Source organism: Notolepis coatsorum (genome assembly GCF_963971535.1).
Source record: "Notolepis coatsorum genome assembly, chromosome: 6".
Classification (NCBI taxonomy): domain Eukaryota; kingdom Metazoa; phylum Chordata; class Actinopteri; order Aulopiformes; family Paralepididae; genus Notolepis; species Notolepis coatsorum.
In genome coordinates this window covers 1,712,499-1,730,046 of record NC_140170.1, presented here as the reverse complement: position 1 = coordinate 1,730,046, position 17,548 = coordinate 1,712,499, and the positions used below count along the sequence as shown (strand labels likewise).

At 45.7% G+C, this 17,548-nt stretch overlaps 1 protein-coding gene across 3 annotated transcripts in view; it reads right to left on the bottom strand.

Moving 5' to 3' along the window:
* The window catches only part of LOC311230620 (constitutive coactivator of PPAR-gamma-like protein 1 homolog), a 138,919-nt gene that overhangs the window by 70,479 nt on the left and 50,892 nt on the right, over positions 1–17,548 (bottom strand). For all 3 annotated transcript variants that reach the window (XM_084316955.1, XM_084316956.1, XM_084316957.1), the window contains exon 8: positions 965–1,055. In XM_084316955.1, the coding sequence (XP_084173081.1) occupies positions 965–1,055 (91 nt within the window). The remainder of the gene's footprint in view (positions 1–964; positions 1,056–17,548) is intronic.

The following is a 17,548-nucleotide window of genomic DNA, read 5'->3' as shown; positions in this document are numbered from 1 at the left end:
TACTTTTTTGGGGGTAAAAGCAATACTTTTATTTCACACCTTTCTAAAAGCTCTGGGGATATATTATTTAAAAAAAATTATTATTACTCTAATGATTATTTTAAAATACTTTTAAATGGGCCATTTAATATAACTATTATATATTATCCAAGTATAATGTATTATGTATTTCATAATACTTTATTAAACTTTCTACTATAATAAATAAATAAATAAATGACTGAATAAACATTATCTTTTTTTCCAATGTCTAATATAAAATGTTGATTCATAGTAACATGTTGTAAATGTTGATTCATAGTAACAGGTTGTAAATGTTGATTCATAGTAACATGTTGTAAATGTTTATTCATAGTAACAGGTTGTAAATGTTGATTCATAGTAACATGTTGTAAATGTTGATTCATAGTAACAGGTTGTAAATGTTGATTCATAGTAACATGTTGTAAACTGTTGATTCATAGTAGCTATAGATATATTCATCTATCTATCTATCACACAAACCAAACCGTTTTTATGACTCAGATCTATTAAAACAACAAGGGACACAGCACTGAGTGGTTGATATTTTCACCCGGTTGCACTCTGTCCCACTTGGTGATGTCAGAGCTTTTGGAGGTCCTCTGACATCACAGATTGGGGGCGGGGCAGAGTGTGCAGCATATCAACCACTAGGGGCAGCAAAGTGACCCGTGTGTTTAGTTAACTCCTTTAAAAAGCATTTGGAATATCGATTTGTAAATTCAAAGTCATTTATCGATGCAAAATGAATAAATCATGAATATCAAAATGATGAATTGATGCAATTAATTATGCATTCGGTTACAAACAGTTTTAGTAAATGGCCCATTTAAAAGCATTTTGAATTCTAATTTATTTATGTATTTTATAATAATGAATCTGAATGGCCTATAGTCCCTGCTGTACACAGAGAGGCTCCATGGGTTCCTGGTGTTAAACTCACTTGTGTTTGGTCCACGTCTCCTGCTGCTGCGTCCCCAGAGGGACATGTGTTTCCATTTCTGTCCCATGATCCTTTGCGGCCGTCAACGTGACTTAAAACAAAACAACAGGATACGTGGGAATCAAACACACGACGTCAAAATCACAACTGTTTCCATTTGTCTCAGTGCCTCACCCCACCAGTCAAACTTCAGCTTAGTTAAGTCTCCACTTGAAGGGACCCACGTCAACATAGATGTCCTAATAGAGCTGAGCCATATGGAGAGGGGGGGGGGGCAATATTATGATATTGGGGGGGGGGGGGGGGGGGGGGGGGACAATTTCTTCAAACTGTCATTCTCAAATAAAAATAGGGAAACCACAAAAACAATTGTCTGAGTTATATGTACTCTGGAATAGGGACAAGGCTCTGTCTGATCCTTTGCATCCTCTTCATGGTGAGTTTGACAAGCTTCCATCTGGAAGGCGCTATAGAGTTCCCCCAGCCCCCGAAAAAACATATTTAAGACGTCTTTCATCCCACATGCCATGTGTTGTTGTTGTTGTTTTTCTTTTGTCTATGTATTGGGCTGTTTTGGACCAATGTCTTTTGTGCCTGTATCGGTGTTTGTACGGTGTTGTCTTGTTGCTTGTAACCATGGTGAAGACAAAGACAATACAAATCTATCTATCTAGTATGAATCTATCTATCCTACCTGGAGGGGAGAGAACAGATGGTGGAGGTGAACGGTACACTGCCCCCGCCCCCCCTCCCAGTGAGCTGTGGTGTTCCACAAGGAAGCATACTAGGACCTTTACTGTTCCTAATTTATGCAAATGACATGTCATCAGCTTGTGACTGCAACTTGTTCCTGTTCGCGGACGACAAGTTGCAGGTTGAAAAAACCCTCAGCTCTGAACTCGGCAGAATCTGCACCTGGCTCGCTGATAACAAACCATCATTACACATGGGTAAAACAGAGTCCATTCTCTTTGGATCAAATAACAAACTCAGCAAGGCCAACGGCTTCTCTGTTACAGTGGGTGACAATATTGTCACAAGGAAAGATGAAATTACCTACCTGGGTTCCACCCTAGAGGCAAATCTTTCCTGTGACAAAATGGCAACCAATGTAATCAAAAAAGTCAACCAACGAACAAGATTCTTGTACCAGATCTCCTCTCTGGTAAACAAGAATAACTTGAAGACTCTAAACAAGAGCACTCAATCAAGGGTACTACGACTATGCTTGCACCTCATGGTACCAAAGCACCTCAAAGGCCCTAAAAACAAGACTACAAACATCACAAAACAAACTGTCAGACTACTGCTTGACCTTACTCCTAAAACCCACTCCCCCTTCCTATTTTGACAACCTAGGATGGCTTAGAGTAGACGACAGAGTACAGCAACTTGCAATGGGCCTGGTCTACAAGATGCACTACACCACTAAGATACCCATGTACATGTCAAAATACTTCCCAAAGGTCAGTGAATACCACAACCACAACACCAGAGGGAGCTCCACAAATCATGTTCAACCCAGATTCGGCTCAAACAAGGGACTAAACACGTTTCGCAATTATGCAACAACAATGTGGAACGCCCTACCCACAACCGTGAAGGAATGTGAATCCTTCAAAACCGCTCTTAACACTTTGCCGCCCAACCACGTATAAACGGGTTTCGAATCCATGCGTTGTGGACAGAATCACGTATAAAGCCGTGGCAAGTTGTTATTGCTTTTATTCCATTTTAATAACCGGGTCAAGGTTGCGGATCGGCACTGCATATATTCCCTAGTCTGTGAAATCGAGAACCGGCAATACCGGCCAGATCCTCTTAGGGGCGCCATTGCTCCACTGCAGTATGCCCTGTGGGCGAATGGATGACTTTTTTTCCCTTTCAATGGAGTATTTTAGTACCCGGATCCTGAACCAGCATCATGTACCGTGGATTACGTTTCGAATCGCAGATTTCACCATGGAATAAGGGGATTTATCATCAGCCAATGGACATATCGATCTACCAGATGCCGATCGATAACGTGGAAATGCTCGGGGGTATCTCACCGGCTCATGGTAAGATCTTTTTCACATAAATTACAGCCGGATCAGAGCTTGTTATCATACGCAACCAGCCGAGCAGTGTATGTGGCTAGTTACACGACCACTGTTATTGGTAATCAATAATAATAATCAACGTCCCCCGCCCCCCCCCCCCCCCCCCCCCTTTGATGCATACATGCTTTGGGACAGTCCCGATGATATGCAGTTTGAGTTATTTCTTTAGCATATGTAAAACGGAAATGCCGTTGAATATAACGTTAGCAGCTATTAGCCCTATAACTAGCCTTCCAGAAAATATACGAGACAAAATCCGCTATAATGCTTATATTCACGGCGCTATAAAATGACAACCTATTGATGCATTTTTTCTTCTTCTTTAAGCCATTTTGAAGGGACGGTTTATGGACTCAATTGACAATGAGAATGGACAGATAGCAATACTATAAAGTATAGATTTAGCTGTACAAAAAGACACCGGTCTGTTTACAAAATCTGGTCCTCAACCACTATATTAGACGCATCCCAGCGGTCGCCAATGTGTTAAAGAGCACCTACGGGTGGCTGCAATTAGAAACTGGCCCCGGTAAATGTCCAAATATATTGATCAGCCCTATTCTCTAACATTATTAAATTAATTGTGACGTAACCACTGGTGCTACATTTTAGAACCTTCTGGGGTGGTTTTACATCACCGATGTTTGCTAGTATTTCGTCTCCCCTGCTGGTTTTGATTAATAATTTACGAGTCTTCCAAAAAAAGGGACATCACAGAGTAAACCCAGAGAACTCCCAAATGGGATCAGATAAAAGCAGCCTCTTACGCCTACTGCTTATGAGCAAAGACACTATAAAAGAAGGAAGGGTCGTCACGTCACCGTGTAGTCGTATGTGAACGCACATCGGTGCCAAGTGTGGAAACTCTCAGTGAGTTGAATGGGATCAGCCGTCTCCTCGTTTATGACCCGTCGTTTAACCAGGTTATTACCTCGGATGTCAGAATCATCTGTAATTTGATGCTCAATCGGGAGGTGTAGTGGTTACTTCCTGGTCTATAGGGAGGTGTAGTGGTTACTTCCTGGTCTATAGGGAGGTGTAGTGGTTACTTCCTGGTCTATAGGGAGGTGTAGTGGTTACTTCCTGGTCTATAGGGAGGTGTAGTGGTTACTTCCTGGTCTATAGGGAGGTGTAGTGGTTACGTCATTGCCGTTTCCGGCCGGCCCACCTAGCAAAATTGCAACGTATGTTCCCCATTGCCCATTTCTAAATCGTCTCGTTTAAAACAAATAAAGCATGAACATTTGCACGGTGTACCTTTCTGTGCGTATTCATCCACAATCTATAGCACAACATGAAAATATTCGCAATTAATCATAAAATAATTACGTCAAATTGTACTTCAACCAAAAATGCTTAAACAATCATGTTGGTGATAGAAGGGAACTCGTTTTGTGCAAAAATGGAACGCTTTCCAATGTTCATGAGGCAGAATTGTTACAATAGCCGATAATCCATTTTCCCAATGATAAATCCCTATACGGGTGGACCTCGCTGACCAATCCCATTCTACATTCACTGCACACACATCCACATGCACACACTCACTTTAAACACTACACCATATTTGATCTATTTATTACTAAAAGATTTGCACGACATCCCTACCTCATTCTTTATTATTTTGTACTTGTTTTACTGTATGAAGCACAATCTCAGGAGGCTCACACAGAACCAAGCATTCCACTGCAATGTACATGTACCTTATATGTGATAAATAAAAACAATTTTTTATTTATTTTTATTTTTATAAACCTTCTCTTTCTCCTATTTTTCTCTGATTTTCTCCCCGTCCCAATTAGTCGTTGTGCCAATTCCCCCCCTCCCCTACCTGGTTGTTGTATGCATGTTCTCCCACGAGTCGGTACAAGGGCGTCCCGAGTCGATCGCACGCTTCCTCCGAGACGTGCGCCGTCAAGCCAGTGACGCTCTTTCCACTTGGCAGCGAGGACTCTCATTGGTGAAGTGTAACGCGTGGGAGGGCACGCTATCTCCACCAAGTCCTGCCCCGCTGAGCAAGCGCCGAGACCTGACCTGTAGGCGTCGCTGTCCACAACACCAGATTCCCACCCTCCAGCTTCCCACCCCCTAATACTGCCAATTGTATTAGTATGAATGGCCAGCCAAGCTGGTAGCAACGCCGAGAGCTGGGCTCGAACCCAGCGTCTCCTGCATTGGTGACGAGCGCAATCTCCGCTACGCCACCTGACCGCCTATAAAAACAAAACTGAATTTGTTGCCTTGTTAACTAGCTAACGTTTGTTATATTGGTTGGTGTATATATTATTTGAATACAGGCCTCAACCAGCTAGTGACTGGCTGGTCCTTAAGAACCCCTGAGTTTGCTCTGAACAAACATTTAACAGGGTAAATCAGCATTTTGCTATGATGCCCCTCTCTAGCTCATGGAATAAACTCCCAACGGTTGAGATTCTGTTGCAGAGTTTAAAACCTTGATCTCCAACCTTTGTCAATCAAGTTGTACGTGTTTTAATTGGATTGTTATCCTTACTCGTCTCTTATTGTTGTGATTTTATATGCCTTAAGGCTTTTTTGCTTAACTCTGTATGTTTCGCTTAACTGTCTCGACACCCGATGTGACTGTAAATGAGGGAGACCTCAGTCGCCTTCAGAGTTGTTTCTTCTGTTTTTGTAAACATGTGAACGTCCAACACAAGTGACCTCACTGTGTGTGTATCAGTGGCAGAGCCTGGTCGTAGCATGTTTAATGGGTGCAGCGTCGAGCGACCACTAGGTCATCCTGTGTTGATTGTGTGGCCTGAATAGTGATGTGTGTCTGTGGACACAGAGACGCTTCCATGCCCCACACAGGGCACATTCTCTCTACGCTCGGAGGCAGCGTTCAGGCGGAGCTTAATAATAAAGGAGCACTTCACCCAAAACCAATGCAGACAATTTTTCTTTTTGCACATAATCTCACAAACATCCAAAAACAGTTTTGCACACATTCAGTTACTTAATTACTACAGTATTTTCATATTTGTTGTAATGTATAATATAAGCGATAGGGCGTACAGACCCTCATCTTTTTTTTTACACCGTTTATTTGTCCTCGTATTTTTATATTCAGAGTTAATTATATCGTTTACACTGTTTTTCACATATTTTTATATTCAGATCCTATATCCTATTATCTACTCTTACTCTTACCCATACCATACCCATACCTCCCCTCCCCCATGCTGTTATGATGACCAAACTTCCCCAAGGGGATCAATAAAGGAATATCTTATCTTATCTTAGTTATTGAGAGTAAATTAGTTTGAATATGGTCACCAGTGATGTCATCGGGGATATTGAATCCTCGTGTTGCGTTTATTACAGCTCCATGAAGTGAGGCGGTAGCATAAGACGAGGTTATTGCTATTTCTTCATCTACATCCTTTAATTGAGCCGAAATTAACACAACACAAGGATTCAATGTCCCCGATGACATCACTGGTGGCCATATTCATTATTTAATAATTTTTTATGTTTTTGGTCGATTTTTATTTGTTTATTGGACAAGTCCGGCAGAGAGGAAGGATGGGAGGAGAGAGACGGGGGAAGACATGCGGCAAAGGGCAGTGGAACCCGGGAGTGGAACCCGGGACGGCCGCGTTGCACTGCAGTGCGTTACGGGTGTGCCATATTTTTTTGCATGTGTGAGAGATTATGTGCAGAATAAATCAGTATTTTATTGAAAATAAAGTGCCGCTTTAACCCAAGTACCGACTTATCAGGACGCTAGAAATCATTAATCATGGCCTGACTTATACCGCAGTTTCGTCTATAAAACCAAGATGCAAGCAAATCTATTTGTCGTTTTGTTAACACCAAGTTGTCGTTTATATTGGGGCGTTGTGGGTGGTCTGGGATGGCGCTGGGACCTTTGGGACATTTTGGGGTGCTGTGGGGGTTGTGGTGTTCGACTCTGGGGGAGGTCTGGGGGGAGGGGGGGGGGGGGGGGGGGGTTTGGTTGGAGCCTATGGCTTCGGCTGGACCTTTCCCCGACCCCCCCTGGAGTTGGGTATTGGTCTCTAGCGTGTGCTTTGGTGGATTTAGGTTGTTCTTCGTCGTTGGGCTCCCTCGGTTCGCTGGCTGGTTTTGGGGTTCCTTGCATCATGGGGGGCTCGCTGTGGCTTCTGCTGTGTCCCAGGGGGGGGGTCCTGGGGGTCCCGGTGTCGTCTCGGATGGGCTCGATCCTGCGTGTCTTCTCACTGTTGCGTCCGTCTGCTCGAGTGTTTTGGAGTCGTGTCTCCTTTGGTGTGGCTGCGGATCCTGTGGCGCGTGGCCTGTCATTCCTCTGTGGAGTTTGGGGGGGGGGGGGGGGGCGTGGGATTCACTGGTTTTCCTCGTGGTGGCGGTGGGGGCGCCGGGACCGGGGGAGATGGAGCGGCCCGCAGGGGTGGCATTCCCGTCGCCGTGAGTGGCGAGCGCGGGCTGTTTTGTGTTTTCCTTCGGTCATGGCGTGCTTTATCGGAGGGGGGGGGTCTTGGATGGGGATGTGGTGGGGATTGATGTGTGGGGTGTTTTGGGGGGACTGACTGTTCCGGGGGGGTTCACATGCCGTCGAGCGACATTGTACTATTGTACTTATTTTATGGCATTATTAAGTCTGCACGTTTACATTGCACTACTTTTATTGTCTTTTATACCTATTCTTATGTCTGCAATTTATGCATTGTTTTTTATTCTGCCAATTTGTGTGCTGATTTTATGCCTATGTTCATTTTATACAATAGAGATAGTTATTCATATTTATTTAATCTAATCCTGATGAAGACCGCTATGGTCGAAACATGTTGATTAGATTTTAAATGACTTAGCCACCTTCAATAAAGGCCTTTTAACCATCTTCCCTCTGGATTTTACATCTTTTTGAGTGCCTGGATCGACTCTCTTCTCTGAACTATTCATATTTATTATTGTTATATTGTAGAAATGTGTGCATTGAAATGTCTGTAGTCTCGACGACATTGAACATGAGGGTGACCTCAATTGTCTTTGAGAATAAATAAAGGTTGATGATGATGAGGCATAAAGGAAAAAAATGTTGGTTCCTGTTGGTTGTCAGTTAAGGCCATGGGTAGGTAGGGAATTTATTTTATTTTATTTCTTATTTAATTTTTTCCCACAGCAACTATGGATAGGGAATTTCTTTATTTAATTAAAATGTTCACGACAACATGGATGCATGTACTCTGCCAGCATGTTTAATATCCATAATACTAAAGGTTTGACTAAGATTTTTATGAAACTTTATTGTAAAAAGAAAGAAAAAAAATTAATCTTTTTTATTTTTAATATATATTTTTTTAAACTCATAAAATAAATTGGGTGGCACCTAAATCGACAGGGTCGGTCGGCAACTGGAACCAATTTTTTTTCCCTTTAGGCCTGATGATATTTAATAGCTTTGACACTTTAGCCAACTGTTGCTCAAAAGATAGACTTATCCCCCCACGACACACCACTAACGGACAGTCGGACAGTCCTTCCTGCCAGTAGCCATCAGGCTCCACAACTGTGGGCACAGACTGCTGCCAATTGCTGGTGAACTTGAGAACTGATAGGAGTTAGGACTATCTGACTCCTAATAATAAACACTGTTTAGTGTATTCCACTAAAGGGCTATTATCGCGTCTTTTCCTGGGATTACTAAGAATCACCAAAACTATATTCATATTAAAAACGGTATAAACGGAAATGTACAGATGAAAAAACAATCCGTTTTGTGCATGTTGACTGGAAGCAACTCACTGATAATCGACGGGTGTATTAGACCCATAGCTATAATATAAGATATATTTTAAGCACTCGCAAATCTCGCAGTCCCCCCATTGATTAAAGGGGAACTATCTTATAAATTGCCTTTTTCAGTGTTTAGCATTGTTTCCTAGCTATATGGACTTATATTAATAGGATCTATGTCTCTAATTCTCATATTGGCGCATTCTTCCAATTCTCCTCTCACAATATTCACCCTCACTGAACTGAGTCATCTGAAAATGTGCATATCTGTGATGTCAGAGATTTCTCAGCTGCATAATAATGTGGCAGTTGATGTGGCAGTTGCCACCAGGCCACACCGTGGTTGGAGCCCAGCCTCAAAACGACTTAAGATCTTGAGGTAGAAAAATGCTGTTTTTGAGTACTTGATTAGAAATACAAAACAATGAATTACAGAGGTGTTCCATAGACTCACAGGAATTGTGTAAAAGTGCCCAAATAGTGAAAGAAATAGTAAAATAGTTCCCCTTTAAAGCGATGGCGTACTAGCGCCCTCTGGCGCATTAAGCGATGGCGCAGAATGAGTTAATAATAAACACTGTTAGGACTATCTGACTCTTATTAATAAACACTGTTAGGACTAGGGTTGGGCATCGTTTGGATTTGAACGATTCCGGTTCCGATTCCAATTCTCCATTTCGGGGCCGATCACGTGATTTTCAGAATTCTTTTTATTTAATTTTTTTTAAGATCGGATCGGGAAAGATCGGTATCGGTAGATACTCAAAATCACATGATCGGGAGCAAAAAAATGTGATCGGGACATCCCTAAGTATAAGTATAGTAGCAACATATTAGCATGATAGGTAGTAGTATAAGTATAGTAGCATAATAGTAACATACTAGTTACTTAATACATAATAGTAAAAAGACAGTAAGAAGGTTAGTTGTTTTTTTTCCCCCCCAGATATTGATCGAAGAAGTTTTTAGTCAACTAGGGAAGATTGGCCAGGTTTCCACTGTCCTGACTGTGGTGGGAAGTGAGTTCCACCGATGTGGAGCGAGGGCTGAGAATAGCCTGCTCCTCTTTGATGAACCGCCAGGAATGCCATCTGCTCATGTGTGTGTCCACACCGCTGATGTGTGTGTCCACGCTATTATAATGAGAACGTAAATTCAAGGATCAACAAGAGTGCTCTGGGCAACCGTAGTAAACACATAGTGTAAATCAATGAGCGTGTGTCTTTCTCCACGTGCAGGCTGCTCTCTCGTGTGATATCAGTTGCAGGAGGCAGTGTTGTAGTCGAGTCGCTAAATCTCGAGTCCGAGTCGAGTCTCGAGTCCCCAGTGTTCCGAGACCAAGTCACCAAAGAAGAGCCCGAGTCGAGTCGAGTCCCCATTACCCGAGTCTGAGTCCGAGTCATCAAGGTTGAGTCTGAGCTGACATACAAATTGAAAAAAGTCTACATTAAACATAAACGACACAGCGGTCACCATTTCAAAAGGGAGTTTATTTACTTTGTAGCCAAACAAATGCACTAGCCATCAATATATTATGCCAAATGATTAGGGCCTATTACAAAAACAAATAAAATAACTGTATTTGTTGTGAAGGATCAGATTAAACCGAATATATATATTTATTTATATATATATATTTAATAGTATTTGTATATCGTTTGATATCCCCTGTATATTCCTTGTACAATATGCACTGAATATCCCTTTAGTCTACTAAACAGCCCATAATAGTTTCATTCTACCATTGGACGAGAACCTGGCGCCAGCAGCCATGCCCCTTGGTTCAAGTTCAATCGTGCCGCCCAACATGTCGTGGCAAGCCCGGTTCCGCGTAGGAATACGTCTGGCGAAATACGAATGGTACTATTTGTTCACAGCGCATATATATATGGCGCAAGTAAAGTAGAACTTTCTTTTAGTCCATTAGTTCTTTACCCTCCAACCTAGTAACAGACGCAAAGCCTCACCCACGACGCACGTGTGGTGTAGTAAGGCCTACTTGGCCTCAGAATAGGCATTGAGACATCGTGTGGATTAATAGTTGAATTGTCATAGTTTGGCACTATACCGTCGAGTTGGACGTATTTCTATTAAGCTAATAATAGTCTATTATGTATGGTGCATCGTTCGGTTAGAGTTATAAAGTGAGCAGTACCCCCATCGTTCCTGACGTTATCTGGAGTCTTAACCAGGCTGGGCAGACCACGTGTGGTGCTTGCATCCGAGGAGCTCCGGGCCAAGACGAGTGGACCTGTACATTGGATTACTTTACCCGGACGACGGCGAGCCTTCCACGGCTTGGATTATCTACATGCTTTGGGTGCTTTGATTATTCCATGGATAACGGCCAACACTGCTGAGTGTTGGAACTACCCCCCGGAGAGGAGTCCAGGTGAGACGGCGCTCTACCCCGAGTGAGGTCGCCTCACGTCTCTTCATCTGTGGACCGGCAGCTACCGTCCACCAGAGGGTCCAGCTGTATTCATCTGCGGACCGAGGTTCTGTGGGCATCGTGTTCAGGACTCTGAATTCTCCCAAGAAATCGTCGGCCAGATGGGATACCGCCAGCGGCTCTTCTAACCCCCCCCTACTGTCTTACAACCAGCGGGACCCCCCCCCCCCTTAGTGTATCCAGCTATAATCATTTAAGTACCATCGCTATAGTTCCCTAAAGAACCGGGTTGTATACTTACTCCCTGCGTAACCAGAGATTGGACATTCAATGTTGATTTACCTACGAATACTCATTTGCCATACAAGTGCATTTCAAATCATAAATGTCATTAAGTGAACGTTGTATATACCCTTTGCTATATAAAATATTCGATTTATACATTTGTGTGGACTTCGTTTCATCAGGTGGGAAAGTGTTCATCATATCTATATCATGTACTGGATGGCCAGAAGTTAAAGTACAAGCGGTAGTGGTTTAATAATACCATACTTATCAATACAGTCAGGGAATTGTACCCCTCAGTTACAATTGGTCCTTCGAGCCGGAGGGTAACTAGTGTAATATTAATATAGTGTTATTAATATTGAAATGGCCTATGATGAACAGTCCACGAAACGGTCCTCCTAACGTAGAACGCCCGCAGCGCAGACGACAGCCACCTCAGTACTTAGAGGATTACGCTGTCAGTCAACTACCTAGCCTTCGACAAACGGTAAACGCGGTAAAAGTAGAAAGTAAAATTATGTCTGACCTTAACGACCAGGTTTCCCCGACCACAGAGGCCCTAGTGCAGACCTGGGCATTGTACGGCCCGCGGGCCGCATCCGGCCCGCGGGATGATTCTGACCGGCCCGCGAAAGATTACATGATAATAAAAAAAAATAAAAAATAAATAAAAAAAATATTCTTTTTTTAATATATTTTTTTTTTTTTTTTATATACTTTTTTTTTCTTCATGTCAACGTTCACACGCACAATATACGCTTAGGAGACATGCTCAGAAGATGTTGGTTCTCTTTGGATCCACCTACATATGTGTACAGACATTCTCAGTCATGACATTTAGTCCAGGTACAGATCCTCTCTCACTGATGAACATCTGGCAGCTTTGCTTCGCATCTCCACCTCAGACATGCAACCTGACTTTGATGGACTTGTTAAAGCTCAACAGAGACAGGATTTCTCACACTGAATGAAACAAAAAAGAACTGAAGAACACTAAAATGTGGAAATATAACAAGTGAAATGGGACACTTGATATTTTTTTTTCTTAAATGTTTAATATAGGCATGTAAAGTAAAAAAGGCTACAAAACGGGGACACTTTTCTTTACACAGTTCAGTGACATGTCTTGTTTATTTTTGCTATAAGATGATGTGATGTCTTTAGAAAGCTAAGAAAATCCTTGTTTCAATAGAAACAATAGAAACTCGTTATTCATGTTTCACATTTAGTTTATCATTTTGGAAATAAATTCTATTTGAATAAATGATATTTTTGAAAGCTAACCTCACCTTTTAATTGCCAAATAATAACATACACTCTTACCAGGGGTCAAAACAATGCCATTTACTGCTTTTTATATAGAAATAAAATGTATATTATGCATAATTGAGTTTGGAATTTTGGCCCGGCCCCCCAACATATTTTCAGTTGCTCATTCGGCCCCCCGGGAAAAATAATTGCCCACCCCTGCCCTAGTGGGTTCTAATGGAACTGACCAAGCTCACGGTGGGGACCAGGAGGGAGCTGACATGCCTTTACCCCCCGCCAATACCGAAGAAGTAGTCCCCGACCAGCCCCGGGAGGAAGACAACCCTACAGAGAGAGAACTCTGCACGGAAGAAGAGGAGGAGAGCGCCGAGGAAATAGAGCTCCAGGACTCCCCCACGAGCGGCTCACCCAGGAGCGGCTCACCTCTACAACCGTCTTCCCCCAGCGAAGCGGAGAGGATGCTACAACAGGCGTTCCTCGTCAGCCTGACAGCCTCTACCGAACGCGATCGACTTCAGGGTGAACGCGATCGACTTCAGGGCGAACACGATCGACTCCAAGCACAGCAACGGAGCGAAGAAGGGCGCATACGCCTGGAGATGAGACGCCTTCAGACGGAAGAGAACATGGCAAGAGACCGGGCCGACGCCCAGCGCGCCGCTGCCGGTGCCCAAAGAGAAGCAGATCTCACCAAGCGCGAGGTCGAGCGCGACAAGTTACAAGCGCAGCTAATGGAGCAGCTGATCCTCAAGGCAACACCCTCTCCCTCCGCCAGGGGTTCAAGGAACTCGTCGAGACAACAGTCAAGGGCAGCGTCTCCTAACCGAGCAAGCGACCCTGAACTTGACCAACAGACCAAGCCTATACCCCCCGCAGACCCCCTTCCCAGACCGGTCCAAGCGAGACCCAGCTACAAGGAAGGAGCGGCATACACTGCGGAGAAGCAAAATAAACGACTACAGGATCTAGAGGACCTGATAGAAGAAGAAGAGGGAGAGGAGGAGAACCAAGCCCGACGACAGCACAGAACTCCACCGGACCAGGAGGTCCAGTACAGCCCAGGCTATACCCCCGCGGCGCTGCGCTACAGACCCCCGACTCTATTCACGGGTGAGCACGACGCACGACCAGCCCCGAGGAATAGCACCTGGACCAGCGGGCCATGGTACCCTGTCGGTACCAGCCCACAGAGAGGCGCAAGAGGAGACTCGCCTAGGAGGTCTCTCCCCCAACGATCGCCGATGTATCAGCCATCCACGGCGTCATACATTGCCACGCCGTCGTTTCCAGACTTCACCTATGAGAATCGAGCACAGTACACGGAGCTCCGGATGTGCTTAGAGACAATGATGGTGGATGTCGCTGATGAACGCCACAAGTATGCAATATTACTGAAGCACCTGAAAGTACCGCGAGCGCACAATATAGCGCTAGCCTATGCCACCTCTACGACCCCATACACCGCAGCTCTAGCAGCGCTGGACCAGAGATATGGACGTATATGGGATTACGTAATCCAAGAGATAAGGCATATTGATCGCCTACCCCCAGCAACAGACAATCGCTCATTAGACGACCTGTCAATCAAAGTGCAGTCCCTGGTAGGGATGCTGGGAGCGCAACGGGAAAAGGGCATGCATGAGCTATACGCCAACTCTAACGTCGAGAGGATTTTGGAGAAGCTGCCACCCGCAAGACAAGAGCGTTTTAGGCGGCAGAGAGACCACCGGGATCCTAACGGCCCCGAACCATCCCTCCTTGATCTAGCCGACTTCCTGGCGAGAGAAGTCAGCAGCTTACGACTGGATACGTTCGGGCGGAGCACGCCAAGCTCCAGAGAGGGACCCAGGAGAATAAACGATGGAAGAAGATCGGTGACTGTCATGCACCAATCAGAGTCAGTACCGAGCAGTAAGAGCCACAGTACCCCCTCGAGAAAAGAGAAGTGGAAGATGGTGTGCCCCTACTGTGAGAAAGAACACTGGCTGTCACAATGTGACCTGTTCACAAAGATGAATGCAGAAGAAGTGAGTCAATGGATAAAGTCCAACAGGCGCTGTTACCGATGTGCGCGCAGTCACATGGCAGCCGAATGCCGCCTAAAGAAAAGGTGCAGTCGGTGCGACGGAGCCCATCTAGATATACTACACGACAGTAACAGAAGAAGGCCTACACCTGCACCATCGAGCGGCACCAAGGCAAGTGTCATGTACATTGACCCCGCCAGCAGCAGCGGCGCCCAAGTGCTCTTAAAGGTAGTCCGTGTGACATTGAGCTACCAAGATAAAGTCATGGACACTTACGCCGTCCTTGATGACGGGTCAGAGAAGACCCTTCTGCTCGCGTCCGCTGCGGCCCAGCTGGGACTGCGGGGGAGCGAGAACCAAATGACGATTCGGACAATAAGAAGAGATTTAAAGACGATAAAGGGCGAGAATGTCTCCTTCACTATCGCAGCAAGCGGGCAGCCAGAGCGACGGTATAGGATTACGAATGCTTTCACCAGCCAAGAAATAGGACTATCGCAGTACACCTACCCCATCGCCAAGCTGATGGATAAATATGTGCACCTGCGTCAACTACCTATCCCGCTCATAGACGGCGCCACCCCGACCCTGCTGATAGGCTCCGACCATGCAGAACTCATAGTCCCGATTGACCGGGTCCATACAGGACCCCGAGGCTGTCCTGCAGCAGTCGAGACCCGCCTAGGGTGGACACTACAAGGCCCCCTCGCTAAATCCCTCAACCGAACAGCAGCCACTAGCTGCCTCCACTCCAGAACGACAGAAGAAGACACCACTCTCCTGCAGCATGTCGAGAGGCTATGGACACTAGAGACAATGCCCTTTAAGAACGAAAAGAAAGATATTCCTTCTAAAGAAGACATTTACGCCATCAACCTACTCGAGCAAGGGACAAAGAGAGTCACAGTCGGCGGAGTGATGAGATACGCAACTCCACTCCTGAGGCGAGAGGGAATGCCCACCTTTCACGCAAAGAAAGACGCCACGGAGCGCTATCTATTGAACACAGAGCGGCGCCTAGCCAAAGACCCCGCTCAAGAGAGTGTGTACCGCGCTGAGATTGAGAAGCTAATCACAGCGGGACACGTGACAAAGATTGACATTAAAGAGGCCGATCAGACGACCGAATCATGGTACGTGCCGCATCACAAGGTCCACCACAACGGCAAGGATCGCATTGTGTTCAACTGCAGCTACCAGATCGGATCCCAAAATCTGAATAAAGAGCTCTTGCCCGGCCCCACACTCGGCCCCTCCCTACTGGGCGTGCTACTGCGCTTCCGCCAGGACAAGGTGGCTATCAGCGGGGATATCAAAGGGATGTTCCTGCAGGTGAGACTAGTGGAGGAGGACAAGCCCCTGCTGCGGTTCCTATGGAGAGAGAGGATCGGAGATGAGAACCCAGCCATCTACCAGTGGGAAGTACTCCCCTTCGGAACCACATGCAGCCCGTGCTGTGCTACATTTGCACTACAGAAACACGTCGCAGAGGACCCAGCAGCAGATGAAGAGGTCCGACACAGTGTGAAGAACAGTTTCTACGTGGACAACTGTTTACAAAGCGTTTCGACTCAAGAAGAAGCCGAGGCTCTCCTAATCAAGCTACGCGCCTCCCTGATCAAAGGCGGCCTTGATCTCAGGCAGTGGGCCAGCAGTGACCCGCACGTATTGCGCAGCCTCTCCCCCGCGGACAAGGCTGCCAGCAGCGAGACCTGGATGGCGACCATCCCAGGAGAAGCCCAAGAAATGACACTAGGACTAGTCTGGCGCTTCAAAACAGACTCGCTCCACTATAGACACAAACCCCTGACTCCAGAGCAGGGAAGGTCGACGGCGACACCGACCACCAGACGGAGTGTGTACAGAACACTCGCCAGACAATATGACCCGTTGGGATGTATTCTACCTTACACCACCAGGGCAAAGATGATTGTACGAGCACTATGGGACAAGGTCCAGGGCTGGGACGACCCAATACCCGCACACCTTGCCTCCACATTGAGAGAGTGGGAGACGGAACTCCGCTCACTCCCAGGCGTCAATATACGCCGCAGCTACTTCCCATCCACAGTGAGGCCAGAGACATGCAAGATGGATCTACACGTCTTCAGCGACGCCTCCGAAGTAGCCTATGGATCGGTGGCCTACTTGCGTGCCCAAGAGAAAGGAGGAGAGATACACACCGCTTTCATCCTGGCTCGCTCAAGAATAGCCCCACGAAAGCAACAATCTATCCCGCGTCTAGAGCTCTGCGCAGCCCTAGCAGGAGCGCATCTAGCCACGTTAATCCAACGTGAACTCACCATTCCGGTGCACAGAACAATCTTGTGGTCAGATTCCACGACAGTACTCACATGGATCAAGTCTGATTCATGCAGATACAAAGTCTTCGTGGGAGTCAGAGTCACAGAGATTCAAGAGTTAACAGAAGCAGCGAGCTGGCGGTATGTGGACACCAAACACAACCCAGCTGACGTCATCACCCGGGGAATGTCCCTAGATGACCTCACCCGTCGCAACATCTACAGTGACGGACCAGAATTCCTCAAGCTCCCGGAAGAAGAGTGGCCTACGCCCACCCCACGGGAAGCAAGTAAAGAGGAGGCTGAGAACAAGAAACCTATGTTCTGTGGACTGAGCACAGTCGCCTCCACAGACCCCAACATAGATGACTGCATTACCCTACAGAGTGCGCAGCTAAAGACATTCCTGTGGCACCACCCAGAGATTCAGTCCACCACTGACATTTCAG